This window comes from Syngnathus floridae, chromosome 1 (assembly GCF_059516105.1).
Source record: "Syngnathus floridae isolate MCC-2025c chromosome 1, RoL_Sflo_1.0, whole genome shotgun sequence".
Taxonomy (NCBI): domain Eukaryota; kingdom Metazoa; phylum Chordata; class Actinopteri; order Syngnathiformes; family Syngnathidae; genus Syngnathus; species Syngnathus floridae.
Genome location: NC_142413.1, coordinates 21,805,422 through 21,826,412, shown reverse-complemented (window position 1 = coordinate 21,826,412; position 20,991 = coordinate 21,805,422). Strand labels below are relative to the sequence as shown.

The following is a 20,991-nucleotide window of genomic DNA, read 5'->3' as shown; positions in this document are numbered from 1 at the left end:
AAAAAAAAAAAATTTCCTCAATTGAGAACTTTTTCATTTCTCTCATTATGTAACCATTTCAGTCATTGAACCAGGCTCGTCTATTTTGCTTGCTTCTGTCAGACGGGTCGGGATGTTTAGAATTTGCTGCGACGGCTCTTGGCACAGCTGCCAGGATGCCAGACCGACCGTGCGGTTTTGTCCGTGTTAATCCGACTGGAACGTGCAGGCTCACCAATGTCTGGCGCAAACCGAGGGTATTAAACGGTGGCTCGGGCTGCAGTTGCCTCAGACTCATGCCGTGTAGCCAGCGGGGGACCAAGAGTGGAGCCATGGCCTCGTTGAAGAAGTCCTTTGAGGGCCTCAAAGGCAGCAGCCACTCTGCAGTCAAAGGAGTCACGGAAACTGCAGGTAAATCCGCTCGTACGATGATGACACGTTGAAAATAAATACGTTTCGCAAAGCAACATGGTGTGGTCTCAGTGCAGGCAGCTCAGGAAGCTGTGCAGCAGGTGGCAGATTCATCCAAAGAAACAGCCAATGCAGGTACCCTGCACGTTTCAGCCATTTGTCTTCTCACTGAGTGCAAACGTACGTCGTCAGAATGTACTTATGGCCAACGTTTTCCTCCGAAAAATACAAAGAGGCTAAAGAGGCCCTTTAGCTAATTCAACAGGATAAAATCAATCAATCACGCATGCACTTATACTTTGTTGATTGAATGTGGTCATTTTGAAAAACTGCATGTTGACCTTTTCTGAAATGTTTCTTATTTTTAAAACGGATGTAGTTGCTCAAGAAGCCAGCAAACAGAGCCAAGCGGCTATAGGCAAAGCTGCCGACAAGGCCACGGACACCATCAAGGAGTTAGGACAGAAACGGGACACCAAATGATCCCTTCATTCATCTTGTTAAACTGAAGCCCACTCGTCATCATCCTCGACAGATTTTCGACGAATAACTATGCTAAAGGTTAAGAACCATTACAAACATCACATAACTAACATTCCAGAAAATGCATTTTCCCCTCTCACTTGATTCTACCTGTTTTCTAACCACTATGTATTTTGTATGTGTGACTTTTGAAGGGGAAATAAAACCAGAATAATTTCTCTTTTTTATGTCTACATACCTATGGAGAGATAAGACGGTGGATAGTCCCCACTGTCGATAAATTGTTAGAAGTAACACTTGCTGATAAGATGGCCTTTGGTGGGCTGATGAGCGTGTGTTGGTTCACCTTGTCCCTAGGCGGCACACCTCTCTCCATCACACTATGTGGTTGCTAAGCAACAGAACTCCGTGGGGGCCAGGGATTGATGGAGGCCTTTGAAATAGCTTCAGTCAGCACACCATGTTCTGGCCAAGCTCAAACTTATGACTGTGTTTTTGGTCATCAGAAAAAGGAAGTCGTGCAAATTAGGAAAACATCGATACGTACTTGTACACTCAATGCACACGTCGAGTCAGGCTTTTCAAGTCTTAAATAAGAGAGCGTGGATGTTGTATAAAAGACAGTGTGGTGTGCAAGTGTTCATGTGTGGGTGGCTTCCTTCAGCCTCCTTCAGGCTCCAACCTCCTTTTCTGCGCAACACAGCAATTTCAGCAATATTTAACGATAGCCACTGCTTTGAATTCATCTTGTAACAGGTCTGTGAAAAACAATATTAAATTTGCAGAGAAAATGTATTTGTCATCTTTTCATGATGAGCTTGCTTTACACGTGCTATTTCCAGGAAAAACACATGAACAGTTGTTCAATACTAATGTGCCACATGAATTGTTCACAACTCACGTTCTCTTCAGAGGGTGATTCTGTCATCAGATATTGTTATACATCCCATTGTTGAACCCCCCAACCTCCTCTGAATGAGACGCTAATTACTATGAATGGAGGAGTAGATGAGAGCTGAACATGGATTTTTTTCCTCCCCCCCGTACATTACCACTCACCACAAGAACTCCAGTGTGGTTTCCAGGGAAACTGGAAATGTGAAGCTTTTCAACAGGCACAGCAGCCAGAACGACAATTGCCTCAGACAGATTCTTCTACAGACAAACCTGTAGCCACAGCAGTCAGGACCAGTCAAGAACAGGAAATTCGAGCATGTCGATGAGCGTGAAGTTTGGACCATGTTTGACCTGAATGTGACAGATTGTTTTGCGGAGGCTTCTTGAGTCTGAATCGACTGCTCAGGTACGTACATCTGCAGCTCTCTGTTTTATCATGTCGTGTTTGTATTTTGTATTTTCTGATTCGATCCACGTTACTCTCGTGTATTCCCTTGGTTGAATTTACCGAAGGTAATCGTCGAACATGTTGTTTATTGCATATCAAATGAGACAGCCTATCACAGTATGTTGTGCTAAATCAAGCAAATAATTGCAAAGAATTCCATGTATATCCCAGTGCATAGTGTCCTAGTTGATGACTTTTTTCCATTTCAAATCGCCAAGAAATTAATATGGAGCAAAATGTGCCCGTTGGCTCAGCACTGTGTTTTTCCATGCAGGAACATTTTGCACAGGACAAGATGGGAAGTCTTAAGGATGAGACGAAAGGTTTTGGTAAAGAGAGTGGAGAGCGTTCAGCTGGTGACCCCGCGCTCGAAGGTCCTCTTATGAGAGAATCAACAGGTCGAGGAGGCGCTCAGATAGAACTGCTCCATAATGTCAGCACCAGCGATGCCAATGAGAGTTTTGCTGAGACAATAGAGGAAGCACAATCGGGGAAGGTTTGCGACAGTAGTGTTCGTTCAGATTTTCCAAGCGTGAAAGACATTGAGCAGACTGAAGCTGTCCGTTTGAAACAACAATCCGACAGTGACAGGTCAACAGTGGCGGATGGGCCGCCCAACTGTGGAGTCGATGTAATTCAAAACACTGACAAGGCGGCTGAAGAAAAAGTCTCGTTTTCTTTTCCGCCGACTGCCGATCCTTCTGACCCAAATTCCCCAGCACCTTTTGGGCAGCACCATATGCGCACGCAGGTCAGTCTAGAGGTGGTCCAATGTCACTCAGCTGCCACGAGCCCAATGACCCCTCCGGAAGGCGGTCATGCTTTCATTTTCCCAAGCTCCTCTCGCAGATCTGGAGCTGATGCAGGAATGCAGACCGGTACGCAAGTGGAGCTTTGCTCCGTGGCCACATCTCCCATGACTCCAAAGACACCCTCGACCACAGCTTTCCCAGCACTCGCCGAGACAGATGACGGGACGCAAACGATTACTCCCAGAACAAAAGGTCCACCAGAAGTTGAGTTGTCTTCTACAGAAAGTGCCGCCTGTTCTCCTGCCGAAGAGTCACAAGTGGAGCATAGCAATCACCAGGATAAGCCACAACGGATGGGAAGTATGGACCAAGATATTACCATCTTAGTGACCCACTATGATAATGACAAGATGGAAGAGCAAGAATGGGAGGATCAATCTTGTGATCCCCTAGAGATGAACAAAAATGAAGAAAATGCTCACAAGAATTTTAAGAGGGAGACAAGTGTCTCGACAGAAAGTGCAAATCCTGATCAGGAATCAAACGCAAATACAAATCAAAGCAAATCACCGAATATCAACCAAGTTATACACGAGGAAAAAGAAGTGTCAAAGCCGGCTGTCCCAGAATCTCCAGCTCCTGACGGCTGCCACAGCATCCGCACACAGGTGAGTCTGGAAGTGGTGCGGTGCCAGTCCGTGGCCACCAGCCCTATGACCCCACCTGGGGGCGATCACGCCTTCCAGTTCCCAACTCACTGCGAAAGAACGGCGGCCCAAACAACAGATGCAGAGACGCAAGTGTGTCAGCAAGTGGAGTATCGTTCCATTGCTACAGCACCCATGACACCGAGAACGCCCACCGCTACGACTTTTCCAGAGATCGCGCAGGAAGCCGGCGCAGTGAAAAACAATGATGAGGGGGAAGAGGATGAGAAGGCGGAGAAGGGAAGCCAAGTTAAAAGTGAAGAGAAGGAAGACGTGACTGTGGAAAATGCGGTGGAAGAAGCTGAAGGGGAAAACGACTGCAAGGAGAAGAGTGAGGAGGTGGTGCAGGAGGTGAGCTGGGACGAGAAGGGCATGACGTGGGAGGTGTACGGGGCGGTGGTGGAAGTGGCTGTTTTGGGATCAGCCATCCAGAAGCACCTGGAGAAACAGGTGAAGAAACAGAAGAGGCAGCCCTCGTTACCTCCACCGCCACCCCTCAACCCCTCAGCCACACCGCTGGCTTATGAGGTAGCCCAGGGAGGGGCGAGCAGGTGTCGGGCAGGGAAGAGGAGAGAGCAGGACGACAATGAGGGCCGTAACAGACGAAACCCATTTCGGCTTCTGATGGAGAACATGCAGCAGCCGCATTGTTGCTCTCGAACGCACACCACAGAGTGACTTAAGGGGAGGGTTAATGACGATTTACTATTTACCACCACCTAGCGTGTTCAGGGTCTTGAGCAGGGGTAGGCAAGTCCGGTCCTCGAGAGCCGCTGTCCTGCCTGTTTTTAAAGTTTCCCTCCTTCACACACCTGATTAAAATGATCAGGGTGGTTATCGAGCTTCTACTGAACTTGCTGATGAGCGGATTATCTGAATCAGTTGTGCTGCAGCAGGGCGAATTGGAAAAAAGGGACAACAGTGGCTCCCCTGGACAAGACTTGCGTACCCCTGGTCTTGAGTGAACTGGAGCCTATTCTAGGTAACTTTAGGGTGAAGGGTGGTAGGGGACTGCATGATACCTCATGTCTTGGCCAGGCATTCTGTAGACTTTCGTTCAAGTGATACAATCGAAAAGCTTCAATGGCATACCCTCCTCACAAAAGTTTGGGATTTTTAGTTTTCAGGTGTTATTTCAGGATGAACGCAACGTCTATCACAATCCGGTACAATCAAGTAAACTCAATTCGACCTTCTCAAAAGTTTTTTCAGCTATTCAATATTTTAGATGTTTTGAACAACTTGCTCTTCTCTAACAAAGACAATTCACAATAGATGCTTGAGTTAGGAAATGACCAGTTTCAAGTCAAATTGGTATTTAAACATGATGTTAACTGTTTGACTTAATAAGAGGACACTAACACAACATCTACCAATTGATCAATGGTAACTTGAGAGAGACTGTGAGAGTCACAAAAAGTTTTATCTACTTTATATTTGTGTAATTTATGTCATCGGTAATCAAAGATTCCATGTTTGTATGATGAACACTACTGAATTAAGTAGAATTTACATGAAACCTGGTAGACGTAACATTTAATAGATGATTTTATGTTGATATGACATTAGCCAATCATGTTTCTTTGCTGAAACATCAACAAGCGTGAACTGGTTCAAAACTTTGCAATTGTACCGTTTGCAGTGTCAACAACCCCGGCAACAAAGTAGACGACTGGTTAGCCAATCCACCTCCCAGTTTTGAGGTCGTAGGTTCAAATTCTTTCCTGAATTTTATGACGTTCAGCCAACAATGTATTTCTTTGAGTGTACGATATTTTCGCCCTGGCCAGGTTGAAATTGAAGCCATCATGTAACTTACGTTCATTTTTCAGGCAATTTCATATTACTTTCTAAGTACGTACCAATTTAGTCTTTTTAACCGTAAAGCAATGCCAACTGCTAACTCACTTTTTGAAGACGCTAGCTAGACAAACCCAAAATGGACATAGAACAGGAAGTCTTAGAACAATGTCCCTTAGTGGAGTTTTCTATTCTTGCTGAAATTATTAAATTCATGTTTGTCTATCAGCAACAATCCAGTAGTCTGATTTTCATCCAAAATCAGACGGAACAGGCTCCAGTTTCTCGCAACCCTAAACAGTGAGCATGTCTATCAGCAGGCAGTGTAACACACATCTTGAGCTTCATGGTTGCTTTGTTGGTCAAGTACTGTACAAGTAATATATGTGTTGTGAAATACTGTGAACTAATGTTTTCAGTGCAGTAGAAATAGGACGTTTATTATATGTTGACAAGTTTCTCTGCTTATTTTAATGCTAGTCATTGTTATCAGCATGCTATTCATGCTAATCATATTAACATCTCGGTAAACGTTATTTGTGTAATTTTACACCATAATTTTATTGTAAAGTCTTGAGCACCCAGACTATCTCACAATAAGGTTGACTTTTGATTTCATGGTGCTAGCTTGCTAGCTAGTAGAATTAGTAGATTGTATTTTAATGCTTTTGCTTTTCTCTCTAGATGCCCAAGTTCTATTCTTCTCTTTTTACTGTTTGTTTACAGCATATAGTAAATTTCATTGACAAAACACTACATAATTGAAACTGAAACCAAGTTGCCCCATGTAACAAGCTACATGGACGGTTCTGGAACGGAGTCACATTCTTGAGGTCACTGAGCTTCATGTTCTTAAATGAGGGCAAGTTTTGTGTGGAATGTGAACTTCAACTCTAAATGTTGTGTGAGAGGAGTCCCTATTGTCTTGTACTTTGCTTTTCAATTTTGCATCAATTGTATTGCTTAATTGATGGTTTTGTGGAAATGTGGATAAATCAAAGCACAAATGCACAATCGTGATCAGAAGTGATGACTTCAGCTATGCGGGTCGTAGTCACAGCCATTTTTGCTATTTATTGTTATTTAGTTGTAATTAAAAATGATGAAATCTTATCTCTATCTTACTGTCATCATTGATGTAGTTTGGTTTTAGAGCTGTTGGTCTGTGATATTTCTGTGCAGATAATTAATCACATCTACATTTGAGGTGTGTGTTTATTCATTTATTGAACTGTTATATATTAATTTAGATGTGACTATTTTTTTCTATGATTCTAGTTATGAGCTCAAGCCGCATAAAGTCAGAAAAAGTCAATGTAAAAACCAGCAAACACATTTTGTCAGCTGTAGAATCTTGTTTCATCCACTAAGGCAATGCAATACACATTTTTTTATATCTAAGGGTAGCACTCGGTGCTGGTGGGTGTTGCTCGTCTTACTGGTGACACAGTTCATTTGAAGGCAAACCAATTTTCACCTTGCTGCTTTGCAACATTGACCGAAATAAAGACCACAGTCTGCACAAAACGTGTTGCATCTTTTTGCAGCGGTTTCTGTCCTCTTAATTATGTGAATGTTATGACAAAGAATATGTGACCCAAAAAGTTTTACACTCATAGTTTTAGACAGAATGGGATACGTTGACGGGAAAGAGTAAGTGTTGGGTTAAAAACTGAGTGATTTATTGAAATGGCATATAAAACAAACTAAGAGTTACATGGGAGATGTATTTGGACAGTGGCAGGGGTTTGGGAGTTTTGACTTTTGTACAGGACAACAGAGTTGAAATGATACAATCAAGACTGTTTGAACTGCAAACTGGTTAAGAACAAAGAATGCCATTTTGAGCCCCTTAGGTAACAAGCCTTAAGTCCAGGGTGTCCAAAATTTTTGCAAAGGGGGCCAGATTTGGTAAGATGTATAGTGGCTGACCATGGCCTGACATTCCTCGAACCATTACAATTGTAGATTAGCTTGTAAGTATGTAACCGTATCCTTTGCAGATAGGTTGATATTATCAATTGCATTACCATGATAGTTAAAGATTAAAATAATAATAAAATAAATACAAATGAAAGTTGAATGATTTTTTATTACATGTCTTGAGTTTGTTTTATTATTGTTATTGTTGTTATATTAATGAGAAGGGTGATATTGGTGTTTCGACTGTAGTAAAAAGGCCAGGTTGTATCATGTCATATTTTTAATCCAAATTAAATCATCCTCCCTTTCATTTTAACTTCATACAACACAAAATACTTCATAATCACAAAAAATAACCCATAGTCTTTTTGTTATTTGCGATCACTGTGAGTGGGCGGCGCGGACACGCAGTAGCGTTTGTAGAGTTAGTAGTAAGTAGACAGAGCGCTCACCAGTATAGTGCGTGGGTTATTTGCCTTTCCCAGTGCAGCGTCACTGTCAGCGTCTCTGATTTTAGTGTTGCCTGAGTCCTTGGTGTGCGGACATTTGAATGAGGAAGTGTCTGTGTCACTGATAATCTTGCAAATGGTGTGCACGTGAACTGTGAAGGGACGGGGTAGAATGCGCTCGCTCATGTGCGCGTTCCCGTTCGTACGCGTTTGGCTGGCTCTGGAGTGCGCAGGTCCCCGAAACAGTCCCAGCGGGCCCCATATTATTGATTTTATGACACGATGCTTCGGGTAGGTCTAAATTTAGACACGGGACGGATTTGGCCCGCGGACCCGACGTTGGGTGTTGCCGTAAGCATTCCGTCTGCTCATGTTATCATGTGTGTGTATCACTATTGACTATGTACAGTATGTGCATGTATAAAGTGTATTTTATCATGAGAATAAATTTGATGATGAGTATTATGATTTCAGGTTTAATTTACAGTTAGAGGTTTCCAAAATCATGGGGTGAAAAGTCAAATCATTTAACTGTGTGACAAAATGACAAACAAATCCGGTTCATATTATTCAAACAAGAATGTACTGTAAATGCATGGGTGGCATTGTGAGGATTTTACAACGTAATTTTTGGTTGTTCTTTTAGTTTGCTGAGAAGATATCCTCACAATACTCAGTCCACCATTTAAATGTTTTCTTAAACAGGAATCTCAGCAACATCTTGTGTTAGAATTGTCAGTTTCGTTGCGTGATTGTAAAGAAGTCCACGGATGCGACTGGATGTCCACCATCACATCACGTCACAGGTCTGTTGTGCTGAATGCAGGGTTGCTGTTACCCACTCTGTGATCGTCTGAACCTTTTTTCTGGGTCCGCTCGGCCAAAGCCGCGCCCAGAGGTTCGATGTACTCGGGGGGCCCGACATCCTCCGGTTCTTCTTCTTCCTGGATTTTCTGCTATTGAGGAGCAGCTTCAGCATTAGGCCACTGTATTTAAAATAAATGTACAAAATGGAGCGGGTTTCAATCTGTTATTTACCATAATGGGCTTTGTATCCATCTCAGATGTGTTCATGTCATCACTGTAGTCCAGGGAGTCAAGGCTTGGATTGGCAAATGAGTGGAGGGATAAACGAAATGTAACATCAGTATTTGAGAAATAACGTCAGTGTACAGACAGACATCCTAATCAGCAATGTCATTCAATTAGTTGACCATAAGTCGATTCCACTTGAATCTTAATTCTTGATTCTGCCAAGTGATATGGGAAAAATTCAATGTTTCCGAGTGACTTTGCGTTATCAGTTTACCTGACTTTGTCAACATCTGAGCTGTCTCCATCCAGATCCAGCACCATGGTTGTGTCAATGTTAAGATTGAGAACTGGGTTTGCCCTAATGGTGTAAAATGATGACATGGAGTTAGGAACAAAGTACATTTTCTATAGTTCACTGATAATGGCTGAGTTATGGATGATGGTGTTGTCATCTAACCCCTCCATGGTGTACTTGTTGGTCCCTGGCACCACAGGGCCACTTTTAAGGTTGTCAGATGCCACCATGGTTGCAGAGTTCATGGCTTTGGCTGCCTTGAGCTTCCTCCTGTAGCTGCAGCGAGAAGAGAGTTGATGATCGCAAGTTGCAGACCAATGACTGAATGAAGAGCCCTTTGTGTCCCGTAGTACTTACTTTCTGCGAGTGCAAACCAGTGAAGTAATGAGCACAACAAGGACAATTATGAGACCTGCCATGATGCCATACGGAACGTATTTTAGAGGGTCAGACTCTGTAGGTTTTATTGATGAATCAGTCTGAGACAAAGCACAACATTCTGCCATTAGTATAATGTGAATTATCAAATGCATTTGGTTTTCTATGGGTTCTCTGGCTTACTCCAAAACAGCTATACAGTAAACCTTCCTTCAACCCCCACAGTCAGACCACCCGCACAAGGAGTCTGAAATCTGGCCCGCCCACAGTCTCTGACAACGCTTCACAGCTACCATGAAGCTGAAGCAAAATATAAAATATGTGGTGCTTTCACCTTGAAAGCTGTGCTTTTATTTTACGTGCATTAGAACAAGCAAGGCATCAAGCAAGAGCTACCATTTGTTTCTTCAGTGCTGCTAACATAGCAACGTTTTTGCTACATTTGTCAAATTTGCAACCCAACAATTTTTCCAAGAATGAAACTAGCAAAACGACAACACTGATTCTAAATCTTTGTAAATTATGTCCTGCTCGTGCATTTACTATAAATGAAATCCATTTTTCAAGAATCTAATGATATACATCAAGAATCATGCCCAAAAATGAACATTATGAACCCACAGCCCTCGCTTTCTGTAGGTTTATAAAAATAGAATTATAGTGGCTAACATTCAATAATTTCCAACATGAGCTAGGGCTAGGCTGTGCTGAAATCCAATGCTTTCATATTTTGTCTCAAACTTAAATAGCCTGCCACCATCTCGTGGTCAAAAGTAGAGTTACAGTGCACCCAATATACAGTTAGACCAAAATTAGTTATCAGCTGTAAAAAACAAACAAACTGGAATTTGCGATGGCAAGGGGTTTACTATTATGTCGTCTGACTGTAGGCTGAAAGAAAAACTTGGGGTATAAAAATTAAGATATCTCAAATCATTCATTTCCAAAACAAACCCAATACTTACAATGTACATGAGGCCTAACTGGTCCAACTGGTTAGCATGCTGGGGTACGGAAATCATTAGCTCCACTTCATTTTTAGTGAGAGCAGTCCCATTGGAATAGAGAAAATATGCCACCATTATTGCACCAACTGAAGAAGCCCTGTGAGGAAATAATACAGCCCATGCTTTATATCAAATACACAACGACAATATATTTGATGACACTTGCACCCCCTTCTGAGTAAAATTATCTCTCAGTTTTCATTATTGTCCCCACTAGCCTGTAATTTTTGAGTTGAGTCAGTTTTCAGATAAAGTAAGAGAATAAAAATTCACCTGGATGTTTCAGAAGGAGCTTCCTTGATGGTAATAACCTCAACCACAGCTTTGGTGGCAGCTGTGAGTGTTCTGGGGAGAGATAAAAGTGGTTGGCTGGATGAAACACGGGGTTTAGTGTTTTTGCCTCGAATTTAAGGAGCCATATGCTGTCATCTTTTCTTGTGGTTTCTTAGCTTTTAGCCTTGATAAAATGCTAATTCTTCATCAGAAACACTCTCAAAGTTGTGTTTTCCCTCATTCACTCATCTTGGAGCGTTCCTCCTCGTTCCTGTCTCAGCAGAAGCCCAGCCGCCCTGTCCAATTAAACGACCAGGCAACCCCAGGAGCTCCCATGCAGACTAAAAAACAAACACCCAGTTTCACAGAGCAGCTGTCTCTGCAACTGGAGTTGTCACGAGCCTGTTCTGATTTTGATGCGTCAAATAAACTAGAAAATGTGGAGCATTAAATGATTTTTACTATGTAATTTTGAGATGTCCTTATTTGTAAGCAGCCACTGAACGCACCTCAAGTCTACCGACCAACACGTGTGAGTAGAGCAGTCAACCAGTAATATAATATCATATATTTGCCTAAAATTCAAGCTTAAACTAGCGTGATACAGGTCCTGGAAATCACATGGTATTATGCTGCCCCCTTATGGTTTGGAGAGGGAAATATGGTGACAGTTTAATATTGTCCACATACCTGATTATAGCAGGTTTGCTTTCTATGACCTCAGCCTGGGTTTTTCTAAATTGAAGGTCAACTCTATAAGATGTGTCAACTGTGAAAATCTGCAATATTGAAAGGAAAATTTAGAAATGCTGGAATTTTTTGTTTATAATATAGTGGGGTATATTTTCGCATTGGTGATAGATGAGGATTCGTGATGCATTCATTCACTCACCTCCAGTGTAGTGTTGGTGGAGAGGCCGCCAGAGTCAGTCGCGGTCACTGTTACCCAATATTTCCCTTTCAAAGTGACATCAAGCGCCTCGCTAGTTCTGTATGCGGGAGGCAATAAGATGTCTGTGAGAAGACCCAAACCTGCTCAGTAAAAAAACACGCAGAGAAGCTGCTGACTTTGTACTTACTGAATAATCCCAACGTAAATGTCCTTTTGCTGTGTGGTAACAGCCTCAAACAATGACCGGATGCCACTTGTGTTTTTGTTGATGTCCTCAAATCGCGCTTCACTTACTTTAAACTGAAGCTGTGCATTAATTTCTGTATCCCGGTCTGTTGCCTGAGAGTAACAAGACGTTGAACGGCGTTACGTAGCATTCAAACATAGCCTACAGGACTTTGAGTACTACTCACAGTGACTCCTCCAACTGCTGTCCCCTTGCTTGCGGACTCTGATACGACAACTAAGGAAGGTAGAACATACTTTTAGCAATGCTGTTGAATTAAGTTAGTGATTTATTTTGATATGATGCTTGATTAAGTAAAGACATTACTGATATTATCTACAGGGTGCCTTAGACCTTTACTATTGTGAACTGGAACTGATTATAACCACTTCATGTAGTGTGACAAATACGTACACGCAGACTGTGTGATATAATCCGGCAATCAGCAAATGTGCTACTTGTAATAATTGACATGACAGTGAGCAGTGAGGTACATTTTAAAAAGATTGATCATATCAAATGAAAGAGCGCAATAACCCACCGAATATCGAATCTGAGATGAGGAATTGTGGGGCGTTGTCATTGATGTCTTCAATGATGATCTCCATTTGTCCTGAAATGTTGCAAAGAAAGTCGCAGCGCAAAGTGGTGTTATTCAAACAAGTGTGCTCTTGTGCATACTCCACAAGAAGAGTTATTTGTTCTTGTTTTCAAAGGGGTATGGACAAGGACAATGTTTGCTCAATGTGCATTTTGTCTTAGAACTGGTTTTCTTCTTTATTGCTCTATTTGCCATTTGTGTATTTTTTTTTAATTTCTTGCAAGACACGTGATAGGCAGAGGTGTCAAATCCCGGTCCAGAAAGTAAAAACCCTGTCACAGTTTGCCTTTAGCCATAGGTGCCTCTAATCAACCTAGTTGGTAGGTAAACAAACTCCCCAGAAGCTAGCTTGTTTATCTTCGAGGCTCCTGTGGCGAAAGGCAAATTGTGGCAGGTTTTCTACTTTCTGAACCTGGATTTGACGCCTCTGTTTGTAGAGATGCAAGCAATGATCCTTAAAAACTATCATTGTTTGACAGCTGTCGCTTCCAAAAACTTGCCGAACGAAACTTCCGTGAATACTTCCAATTCCTAACACGTCACGCAAGACAACAATTGATGAGATTGTGTTCTTGCAGCCCTGGGAACAAGAACAAATTTCTCTGTGAGTATGTACCGCGTACGCTTTAAGTGAGCAGACCTGCAATGAGACTGGAGTTCTCCCCTTTCTCTGTGTACTTGTCTATCACCTGAGCTTCCATCACCGCCCGGTCGCACAGCTCATAATCCAGCGTGTGTTCCAGATTGACCCGAACGTCTCCTGTCGGCTCCAGGACAAACCAGTCACAAGGTGACAGAGACCCATTGCATCTGCATTTGAGGGACTCCAACTCATAGATCAGCGAGTGGTTTCCGTCTTCATCCCAGCCCTCAAATCTACCAATGACCTCAGTCAGTGTTGTGTTTTCTTTCACTTTCACGGGCTTCGAAGGCAAGAACACGGGCCTTTCATCGTTCACGTCCAACACGTCCACCTCCACCGTCACCACTGCTTTTTTCTGTCCCAGATCTGTGGCTTCTACCTGTAACGTATATTTTTTCCGAGCGCTCTCATAGTCCAGGTCAATACCCAGGTCCACTGTGATGTTTCCCATGTAAACTTGCTCTTCAGGAGTGGTGAGAATGGCAAAACTGTCAAAACTTCCAGAGATGATTCGAAAAGCTATCTTGTTGAAGTCTGTTGTCTGGTCCAAATCTTGAGCCAGGACTGTACCCACAAATGCACCTGTTGGCAAGAAATAGTTTATCAATTAGAACGTGCATTATAAACACTCAAAATTGACTAAAGTCTACTGACCTTTATCCCCTTCTTGGACGCTGAATTTATAAGAGGGGTTCTTAAATTCTGGTACATTGTCATTGACATCCTGGAAATAGATGACGTTAATAACTTTTTGCAGTTCAACACAGCATTCCAACTCAACCTGCTGCAGACATACCTCCACATAGATGAACACGCTGACCATGGTGGACAGGGAAGGCGTACCCTTATCTGTGGCGGTAACATTGAGCTCAATCTTGCCATTCAGCTCAGCATCCAAAGCCTCACGGTCCAGTTCAACCTTGTTCCTCAACACGCCGGTATCAGGGTCTATGATAAAGTCATCGCTGTACTTGCTTGGCAGTATTGCAAATGTGATTTGACTGTTTAATGTGTCTGGCTCATCTGCATCAGTTGCCTATTGGAAATGGAGGAAAATGGACAAAAACAACAATAAAACCTCAAACTTTTCAACAAATCCCTTGATCCGAATGAATACTCCAAATGTCTCTTACCTCGACTTGAAGTTCGAACTGTGAACCCTCTTTCACAAACCCCTGATAATATTCTTTGTTGATGACCGGAGGGTGATCATTGATGTCTGTCACTATGAACTGCAGTAATGCGGTGGCAGGCTTGCCATCCGAATCCTTGGCCTGAATGGTGGCAGAGTACGACGGTCTGATTTCGCGATCCAACAAGGTCTTATTTTTCACATAAATCACTCCCGTCTTTAGCTCCACATCAAAATAAGTCCGTCTGAAACACAAATATGATTTGATTTGTGGTGTTCCTCTGCAAAAAATGTCATCATTGAGGTCACTGAAGTGTCATCGAGACGTACATGCTTTCCGGGAGAAGCATGTAGGTGATGTTGTCTCTGTCCATAGTGTCAGGATCATCTGCCTGTAAATAGAGATGGTCTTTTTTTAATTTTTTACCATATCATACTCGTGTGCATGAAAATTCCACAGCTCAGAGGACTTACGGTAATAATAGTCACGACGGTGCCAACGTCAGAGTGCTCAGTCACTTTCAAGTTCATGTAGGAGTCCTTTGGGAATGTGGGACTGTTGTCATTGATGTCTGTTAGCCGAATAGTAACTGTGGCAGTGGAGACAAAACTGATTTCTTCTGGATCGCTTGCAATCACCTGTGTGTGACATGACAGAGTCAACACCTTATTTCACACCAAATACTGCGCACGGGTGACAAAGAAAAATGACATACATACTCGTACATAAGGGCAGTAATAAGGAATGTTGTTGACTTATTGAGTAAGGGTACACAGAGGTAAAATGTCATGTTTATGTCAGTCCCAACATTTCTTTTTCTGAAATCCGTTGAGGTAAGACTGCAGAGTGAAAAGTGATGATGTGGCAAGGAAAGCATAGCATTCACTAGGTGTCATCCTCATATGTGTCTTTTGTACTTTTCTCACCTCTACAACCATTTGCTGTGTTTTTTCATAATCCAGTTTATTTGGCTCTTTGACCACAAGTTGAACGATGCTGTCGGCCGTAGAAAATCGTGGCTCGACAGAAAACACATCCTTGTCAGCTCCCTTCAGGGTTAGTTGAATGCTTTTAATCTATGAAATGACAATTCAATTGAGCATTAGCACAAAACCGAGTGACAGATCCTGTAGGAAGTTGTTACCTTGTCTGCGTCCTTGACCATCATGTTGATGGGCACACTTCCCAGTGAGTGCTCAGCTATGTCCACTTCAAATTGACTTGCTTTATTACACGTTTGCAGCTCTCCTGAGCCTTCACACTTATAAAATTCGGGTTTGTTGTCATTGATGTCGTTGATGTTGATCAGTATTGAAGCTGTGGCGCTAGCGTACACCCCATGGATGTCAAGCTGGGATTCAGTGGCCTAAAGTCAACAAGCATGTGGACATATAATTATCTCATTTATATAGATGAATAGTGGCCTTGGAAATTCCACCGTTATGTTCATAATGACTTTAAATGTCACGCATACCTTGATAATCATGGTAACAGTATCACCAATTTTTTCTCTGTCAATTTCCGACGCCACAGAAATAATGCCATCATTGGTCGAGATTTTAAAGAGGCCAGCTGCAGTGGAATCTGTTAGTCGGTGAGAGAGGTATGACATACATTATATACAGACAGTAATATCTTTTAATGTTATTATCAAACCTTACCTTCAATGCTGTAGATAATCATGTCATTGATTCCTGTGTCTTGGTCTATGGCAGTCACGGTGTAAACAGATTGGTCCTATCAACATTTTCAAGTTAGAGTGAAAATGTCTTTGACCAAAAATTACAATACCGGAGAAATCATGACTCATTTCCTCAATGCAGATGCTGATAAGCAAGAACTCACCACTGCAGAATTTTCATCAACACTCTCAATGTAGGGAAGACTCAAGAATTTGGGGTTTTGATCCGGGACATCCAAAACGGTAATAAAGTAATAAGCAATTGTTGAGAAATAATTAGTCTCATTGTAAAAACAACGGCCTCCGCCATCCTGTAATGGCAAATGTAGAAAGTTAAAATTCCATTGTACAAAGTAAATGCAAAAATGTCCTGCTTTTCCAAGTAATTCAGATATTTCAAATCTTTGTCTTTGACCGCAGACATATTCGCGGACGTGTCGCCATCGATTATCACTTGCTCAGTCTCGTATTTAACGAGGCTTCCCGCTTACATTGTCTGTTTCCACACCAACAAAGAGCAGTGACAATGCTCCAGTCATGCATGGATCGTTGCATCCTTTAGCTCACAGAGATGTCTCCATGCGAGATGTGAGTATGCCATATTTAAAGAGAATGGTAGGAGCCACTTGATTTGGCAGTGAATGGAGTCGGTTTTGTTCACTCCTTCAACGGAGCAACCACCCCTTTATTAATACACCAACTTCCGCGCAGCTATGAGATTACCAACACTCGGACAAACACGCTTGTTCACAGATTCACGCCATGTGTAGCACCAGATTTGCGTTGGTCACAAAAATAGACCTTTGAGGTGTTTCAAAAACACAAATATTATATAAATATAGAGGCTCAAGATACTTTATGATGCATGTGGTATGTCTTTCGAAATCATCCAATATTATCTAACATCCAAGCAATTGAATGAATACTCACAGTTGCCTTTATTTTCAACCTATAATAACTACTCAGTCCAGTGTAATTTAGTGCCCTGGTCAATGTGACATCACCGGTTATGGGAGCAATACTAAACAGATTCAATCCATCCCTCGGAGTGACCTGGAAAATGAAGCGTAAATTGCAATTGACTGAAGTTTATGGAAAACTGTAGAATAACATTTTGATAGACATACTGTAAATTAGGGATCATACTCACATCAGCGATGCTGTATGTAACCTGACCACCTTGTGAAATGTCATCATCAGTGGCCACTACTTTAAACAGACTTGTACCTGTTTTAGTATTCTAAGAAAATGCAAGGGAAGAAATTATCAGATAACAATAACAATTTTTACAGAAAATGATTGATGATAGCAATAATAATGTAGTCCAATAATAGCATCCTTGTTTACACAAATGATGATTGGTGAACATAATTTATCATACAATGTAATTAGAGTATTGGAGACATCAGGCAGGTACAGGCACAAACATGATTACATATACATGTTTAATTTAAAAAATATATATGAATTAAGATAACTCAATAAAATACATCTGACAAACCTCTTTCACTGGGGTGTCAAAATTAGAGTCTTCAAATATGGGTCTATTGTCATTGGCTTCCCTCAAAAGTATCTCTATTTCTTTGGTTGCCTGAAACAGTGTGCAATGTAAATTAATTTGATATCTTATTGATTTTTTTTTAAAAAAGTGTTCCGCGTTACTCACAACATAGTCACCGTCTGAAACTGAAATTCCGAGTGGAAATACATTAACACTCTAGAAAGAGAGAGAGCAAGAGAGAGAGAATACGTGATATTACTCAGGCCAATTTAATTTAATTGTATGTATGTTAATTTAAAAACAAATAAAAAAATAACATATACCTCTCTATCAAGCTTTCTTGCAATAAACACATCTCCGTTCGTTTCGTCCACCCTGAAGTATATACGATTTTCCCCAGAAAGTGAATAGGTCAGTCTATCATTATCCTTATCCGTGGCATCTATTTTGAATGCAAGGTGATCTGTGGAAATGTTGTGATCCAAAGTTAGTAATTAGTTGAGTGGTAACAATGTGGTAAAAGCAAACCAAATGTAGAAAAACCTACCTTTTGGAATATCTTCACACAGCTTAGTGAGGTCATTGTGAATTGTAGGAGCGCTTTTTGCTACAAAAACAAAACAAAATTATTAAAAGTGATGTATACTGTCACTCTCTCCTGATAAATTATTTAAGAAACAAACACACACCATCAATTAGGCTGATGACACAAAACAGCAGAAAGCCTCCAGGGATACACTCCATGGCTGTGAAAATAAAAATACAAATAATAATCTACCTTTGACTGCTTTTCTGGCTGATGTCAGTCAAAAGAAAAATACTTGATTTGATTTCCTTCTGTACGTATCTGCTGAGGTTCATATTTTGATTGAGTGTATGTATATATTCCATCTGATTTTTACCTCAATTTAACCCCACATTCAAAATGCTTTGTCCTGTGTTTTAAAGGAAGAGCATGATTGTAATGCAACTATAATCATTGTTAAGTCAAGCAACAACAAACATATTACCGCTGAATGGCATATTTTATATTGCTAAAATTTTATAATCCTGTATAAAATAAGTTACTAATTGTGTAAGGGTACAGACACCTGACTTCTGTGTAGGCAGTGTGGGCTCTGTGGTGGAGCGAATGGTGGTCAGGTGGCTGGGTGTCGCCTGTCTTTATTCAGATGTTAGCTGGGATAGAATGCAGCTCCCTAAATGCTTCTATACTGTAAATGGTAATCTACAACTACTCACTGTACAAAATGGATGGATATAAATACCTTTCCTAGCAATTACATTAAAGATATTAAAAGAAAATCTAATTGTCACTAAACCATGCCATCAGTGACTTAAATAAGATGGACACAAAGCATGTTTGGCTATCGCAACCAATTGTTAACAATGTTGTGTCGTCACTATGTTGGGTTGCTGCAATAACAATGGGAGTGTGCGTAATAACCGTAAAATGACTGAACTTGCTTGATACAAAATCAGTAAGTTTATTTCTGGTGAATTAATCAACAGTTGTATACTGTGCTGTATAACCACATACAATGAATCTATATGTAAATAACGACTCTTGATGATGAATAATAAGCAGTGGATCACATTTGATTTTGTAAACTGTGTTGTATAACCAAATATAATGAATCTATATATAAATACTGACTCTTGATGATGAAAAGTAAGCTGTAGATCATATTCGATTTTAAAATGCTTTAATCAGACTTACCTGGCAAGACGCACAGATGGCTTTTCTTTCTCAAATGGGATGGAGACCTTTGGCTCCTGTTCCTTCTAGTGATAACCGCCTCTATAAATATAAATGATTAACATATCCAAAAGCTATTCACGTGGCAACAGTCCTCCTCCATGGGCGCAGAGGTAATAAAAACAGCAAAAAAGCAACTCACTAAATGTAAACGTAGACACCTGATCAAGTTTCCCACTGTTGTTTTGTCTGCCTAATATGTGGCCGAGGAATCGTGAGAGATGGAGGACGACATGGCAAGGTTCCATACTGGGTCCGATGTAGAAACACCACAACAAAAGGGCTCCCACTGGTCAAACATGGGAGCTTGGCCCATTACAATTTGTATGATCATTCAAGCATTCTGATGAATCACTTTCCAGAAGACCTCTCTAATGAGCTCCTCCCAATAAAGCCCTCCCAAATAAAGAGGTTCACACAAACACTCTCTGCACTGATACACACTGGCTTCATTCACAAGCCACCATTTTGTTTCAAAACAAAAGCACAGCCCTTCCCCGTTTTGTGACAATGTATTGTTTTGCCACAATTACCAGGTCATGTCATCTTTAGGATCAAACATGGCTTAAATGTAAAAACAAACACACAGCATTTGAATTTAACATGATTAGCATGTTAAAAAAGAATACGCACTAACAAACACGCTGACCATGGTGAACAGGGAAGGCATACCTTTATATATAGTTTTCATGATTATGGTTCTGTTATTTTTTTTTATTTTACTTGAACTCCAACTTTGTACAAGGAATACATGATGTATGTTGCTCAAATTCTAAGAAACAGGGTTACTGTTATTTGAATAGATTACATAATAACAGAGGGTAAATACCAGAAAATGTTAATGGATCTGATATTGTAACATCCATATCGACATGGTTTTAAAACAAAACATCTTGGTTACCTCAGAAAGTGCTCAGAATAAAATGAGCCACTATCAAGGTTATTTACAAATTACAACAATACTGTCTTTTACATTGACAACGGAAAACAAGTTAAGAATTATGGATGGCATTTGTGTACTCTCCCCTTAATCTTATCCAATAGACTTTGGTTTATGACTTTTGGTACTGAACACATCACTGGCGCGCCTCTTTCCACAATCAAAAGACAAATTAAAAGGGTGTGGTGGTTATAAAAGGCTGCTGAAGCCCTTCCGATAAAGGGAAACTCAATCTTCTACTTGTGTAATGTTGACGTCATCATTGATTTTGAAACAAGAACAACATAAGAACAACATGTAAACATCTAATTCAATTCAAATCAAATATATATTGTGTGTTAAATGTTGTCCACTCTGCATCCATTGCAACCGGCTCATTCTGGAAGTGGGATCCTGCCATCTACATTTTCAAGGTTTCTCATTTTTCCCCAATTGGGGTTTTGTGAGTTTGTCCTCGGACTCCTAGGGGTTAAGATCAGGGGATGTCGAGAATAAATATTAATTGTGGCCATTTGAGACGTTTTTTGTGATTAGAGGCTGTATAAATTAACTTGACTTGACTTGATATATATATGCAGATGACGTGGTGCTGTTGGCTTCTTCAGGCCGTGATCTCCAGCTCTCGCTGGAACGGTTCGCAGCCGAGTGTGAAGCGGTCGGGATGAGGGTCAGCACCTCCAAATCCGAATCCATGGTCCTCGATCGGAAAAAGGTGGAATGCCCTCTCCGGATCGGGGATGAGATCCTGCCCCAAGTGGATGAGTTCAAGTATCTTGGA

General features: G+C 41.2%; 3 protein-coding genes across 6 annotated transcripts; 2 read left to right on the top strand and 1 right to left on the bottom strand.

Moving 5' to 3' along the window:
• The first annotated feature begins 230 nt into the window (after nt 1-230).
• Nucleotides 231-1,096, top strand: adirf (adipogenesis regulatory factor). Its single transcript, XM_088386725.1, has 3 exons — nt 231-390; nt 463-525; nt 770-1,096. The coding sequence occupies exons 1-3, from the start codon at nt 276-278 to the stop codon at nt 871-873; spliced, it is 282 nt and encodes a 93-aa protein (XP_088242851.1). The 5' UTR covers nt 231-275; the 3' UTR covers nt 874-1,096.
• An 807-nt stretch (nt 1,097-1,903) lies between these two features.
• On the top strand, nt 1,904-7,004 carry gprin1 (G protein regulated inducer of neurite outgrowth 1). The gene is made up of 2 exons (XM_088386712.1): nt 1,904-2,176; nt 2,493-7,004. The coding sequence occupies exon 2, from the start codon at nt 2,514-2,516 to the stop codon at nt 4,353-4,355; it is 1,842 nt and encodes a 613-aa protein (XP_088242838.1). The 5' UTR covers nt 1,904-2,176; nt 2,493-2,513; the 3' UTR covers nt 4,356-7,004.
• Nucleotides 7,005-8,311: 1,307 nt separating this feature from the next.
• cdhr2 (cadherin related family member 2) lies at nt 8,312-19,780 on the bottom strand. Of its 4 annotated transcripts, none has more exons than XM_088386688.1 (31): nt 19,235-19,768; nt 18,204-18,260; nt 18,062-18,121; nt 17,838-17,977; nt 17,680-17,730; nt 17,515-17,604; nt 17,164-17,253; nt 16,944-17,066; nt 16,178-16,324; nt 15,994-16,069; nt 15,807-15,916; nt 15,477-15,698; nt 15,259-15,408; nt 14,806-14,970; nt 14,662-14,723; nt 14,333-14,576; nt 13,996-14,235; nt 13,854-13,923; nt 13,197-13,781; nt 12,497-12,568; nt 12,143-12,192; nt 11,917-12,068; nt 11,730-11,826; nt 11,528-11,616; nt 10,838-10,909; nt 10,523-10,661; nt 9,537-9,658; nt 9,342-9,455; nt 9,159-9,242; nt 8,888-8,951; nt 8,312-8,802 (listed from the first exon to the last, which is right to left on the bottom strand). In XM_088386688.1, the coding sequence occupies exons 2-31, from the start codon at nt 18,256-18,258 to the stop codon at nt 8,650-8,652; spliced, it is 3,888 nt and encodes a 1,295-aa protein (XP_088242814.1). In that variant the 5' UTR covers nt 18,259-18,260; nt 19,235-19,768; the 3' UTR covers nt 8,312-8,649. The 4 variants fall into 4 exon arrangements, with proteins under 4 accessions (XP_088242814.1, XP_088242804.1, XP_088242823.1 ...); XM_088386678.1 differs by having other exon boundaries at nt 8,312-8,805; nt 19,235-19,765; XM_088386705.1 differs by lacking the exons at nt 8,312-8,802; nt 8,888-8,951; nt 9,159-9,242; ... (1 more) ...; nt 9,537-9,658; nt 10,523-10,661 and having other exon boundaries at nt 10,843-11,178; nt 19,235-19,780.
• Nucleotides 19,781-20,991: the final 1,211 nt, after the last annotated feature.

Excerpts from the sequence above, each read along its gene's own strand:
- gprin1 (XM_088386712.1), top strand. The coding sequence starts at position 2,514 with ATGGGAAGTCTTAAGGATGAGACGAAAGGTTTTGGTAAAGAGAGTGGA.
- cdhr2 (XM_088386678.1), bottom strand. The coding sequence starts at position 18,258 with ATGGAGTGTATCCCTGGAGGCTTTCTGCTGTTTTGTGTCATCAGCCTA. Across the intron at positions 17,067-17,163 it reads TTACATACAGCATCGCTGAT|GTCACTCCGAGGGATGGATT; the intron begins GTGAGTATGATC and ends TTCATTTTCCAG. Across the intron at positions 10,910-11,527 it reads AGCAAACCTGCTATAATCAG|AACACTCACAGCTGCCACCA; the intron begins GTATGTGGACAA and ends ATCTCTCCCCAG.
- adirf (XM_088386725.1), top strand. The coding sequence starts at position 276 with ATGCCGTGTAGCCAGCGGGGGACCAAGAGTGGAGCCATGGCCTCGTTG. Across the intron at positions 391-462 it reads AGGAGTCACGGAAACTGCAG|TGCAGGCAGCTCAGGAAGCT; the intron begins GTAAATCCGCTC and ends GTGTGGTCTCAG. Across the intron at positions 526-769 it reads CAAAGAAACAGCCAATGCAG|TTGCTCAAGAAGCCAGCAAA; the intron begins GTACCCTGCACG and ends AAACGGATGTAG.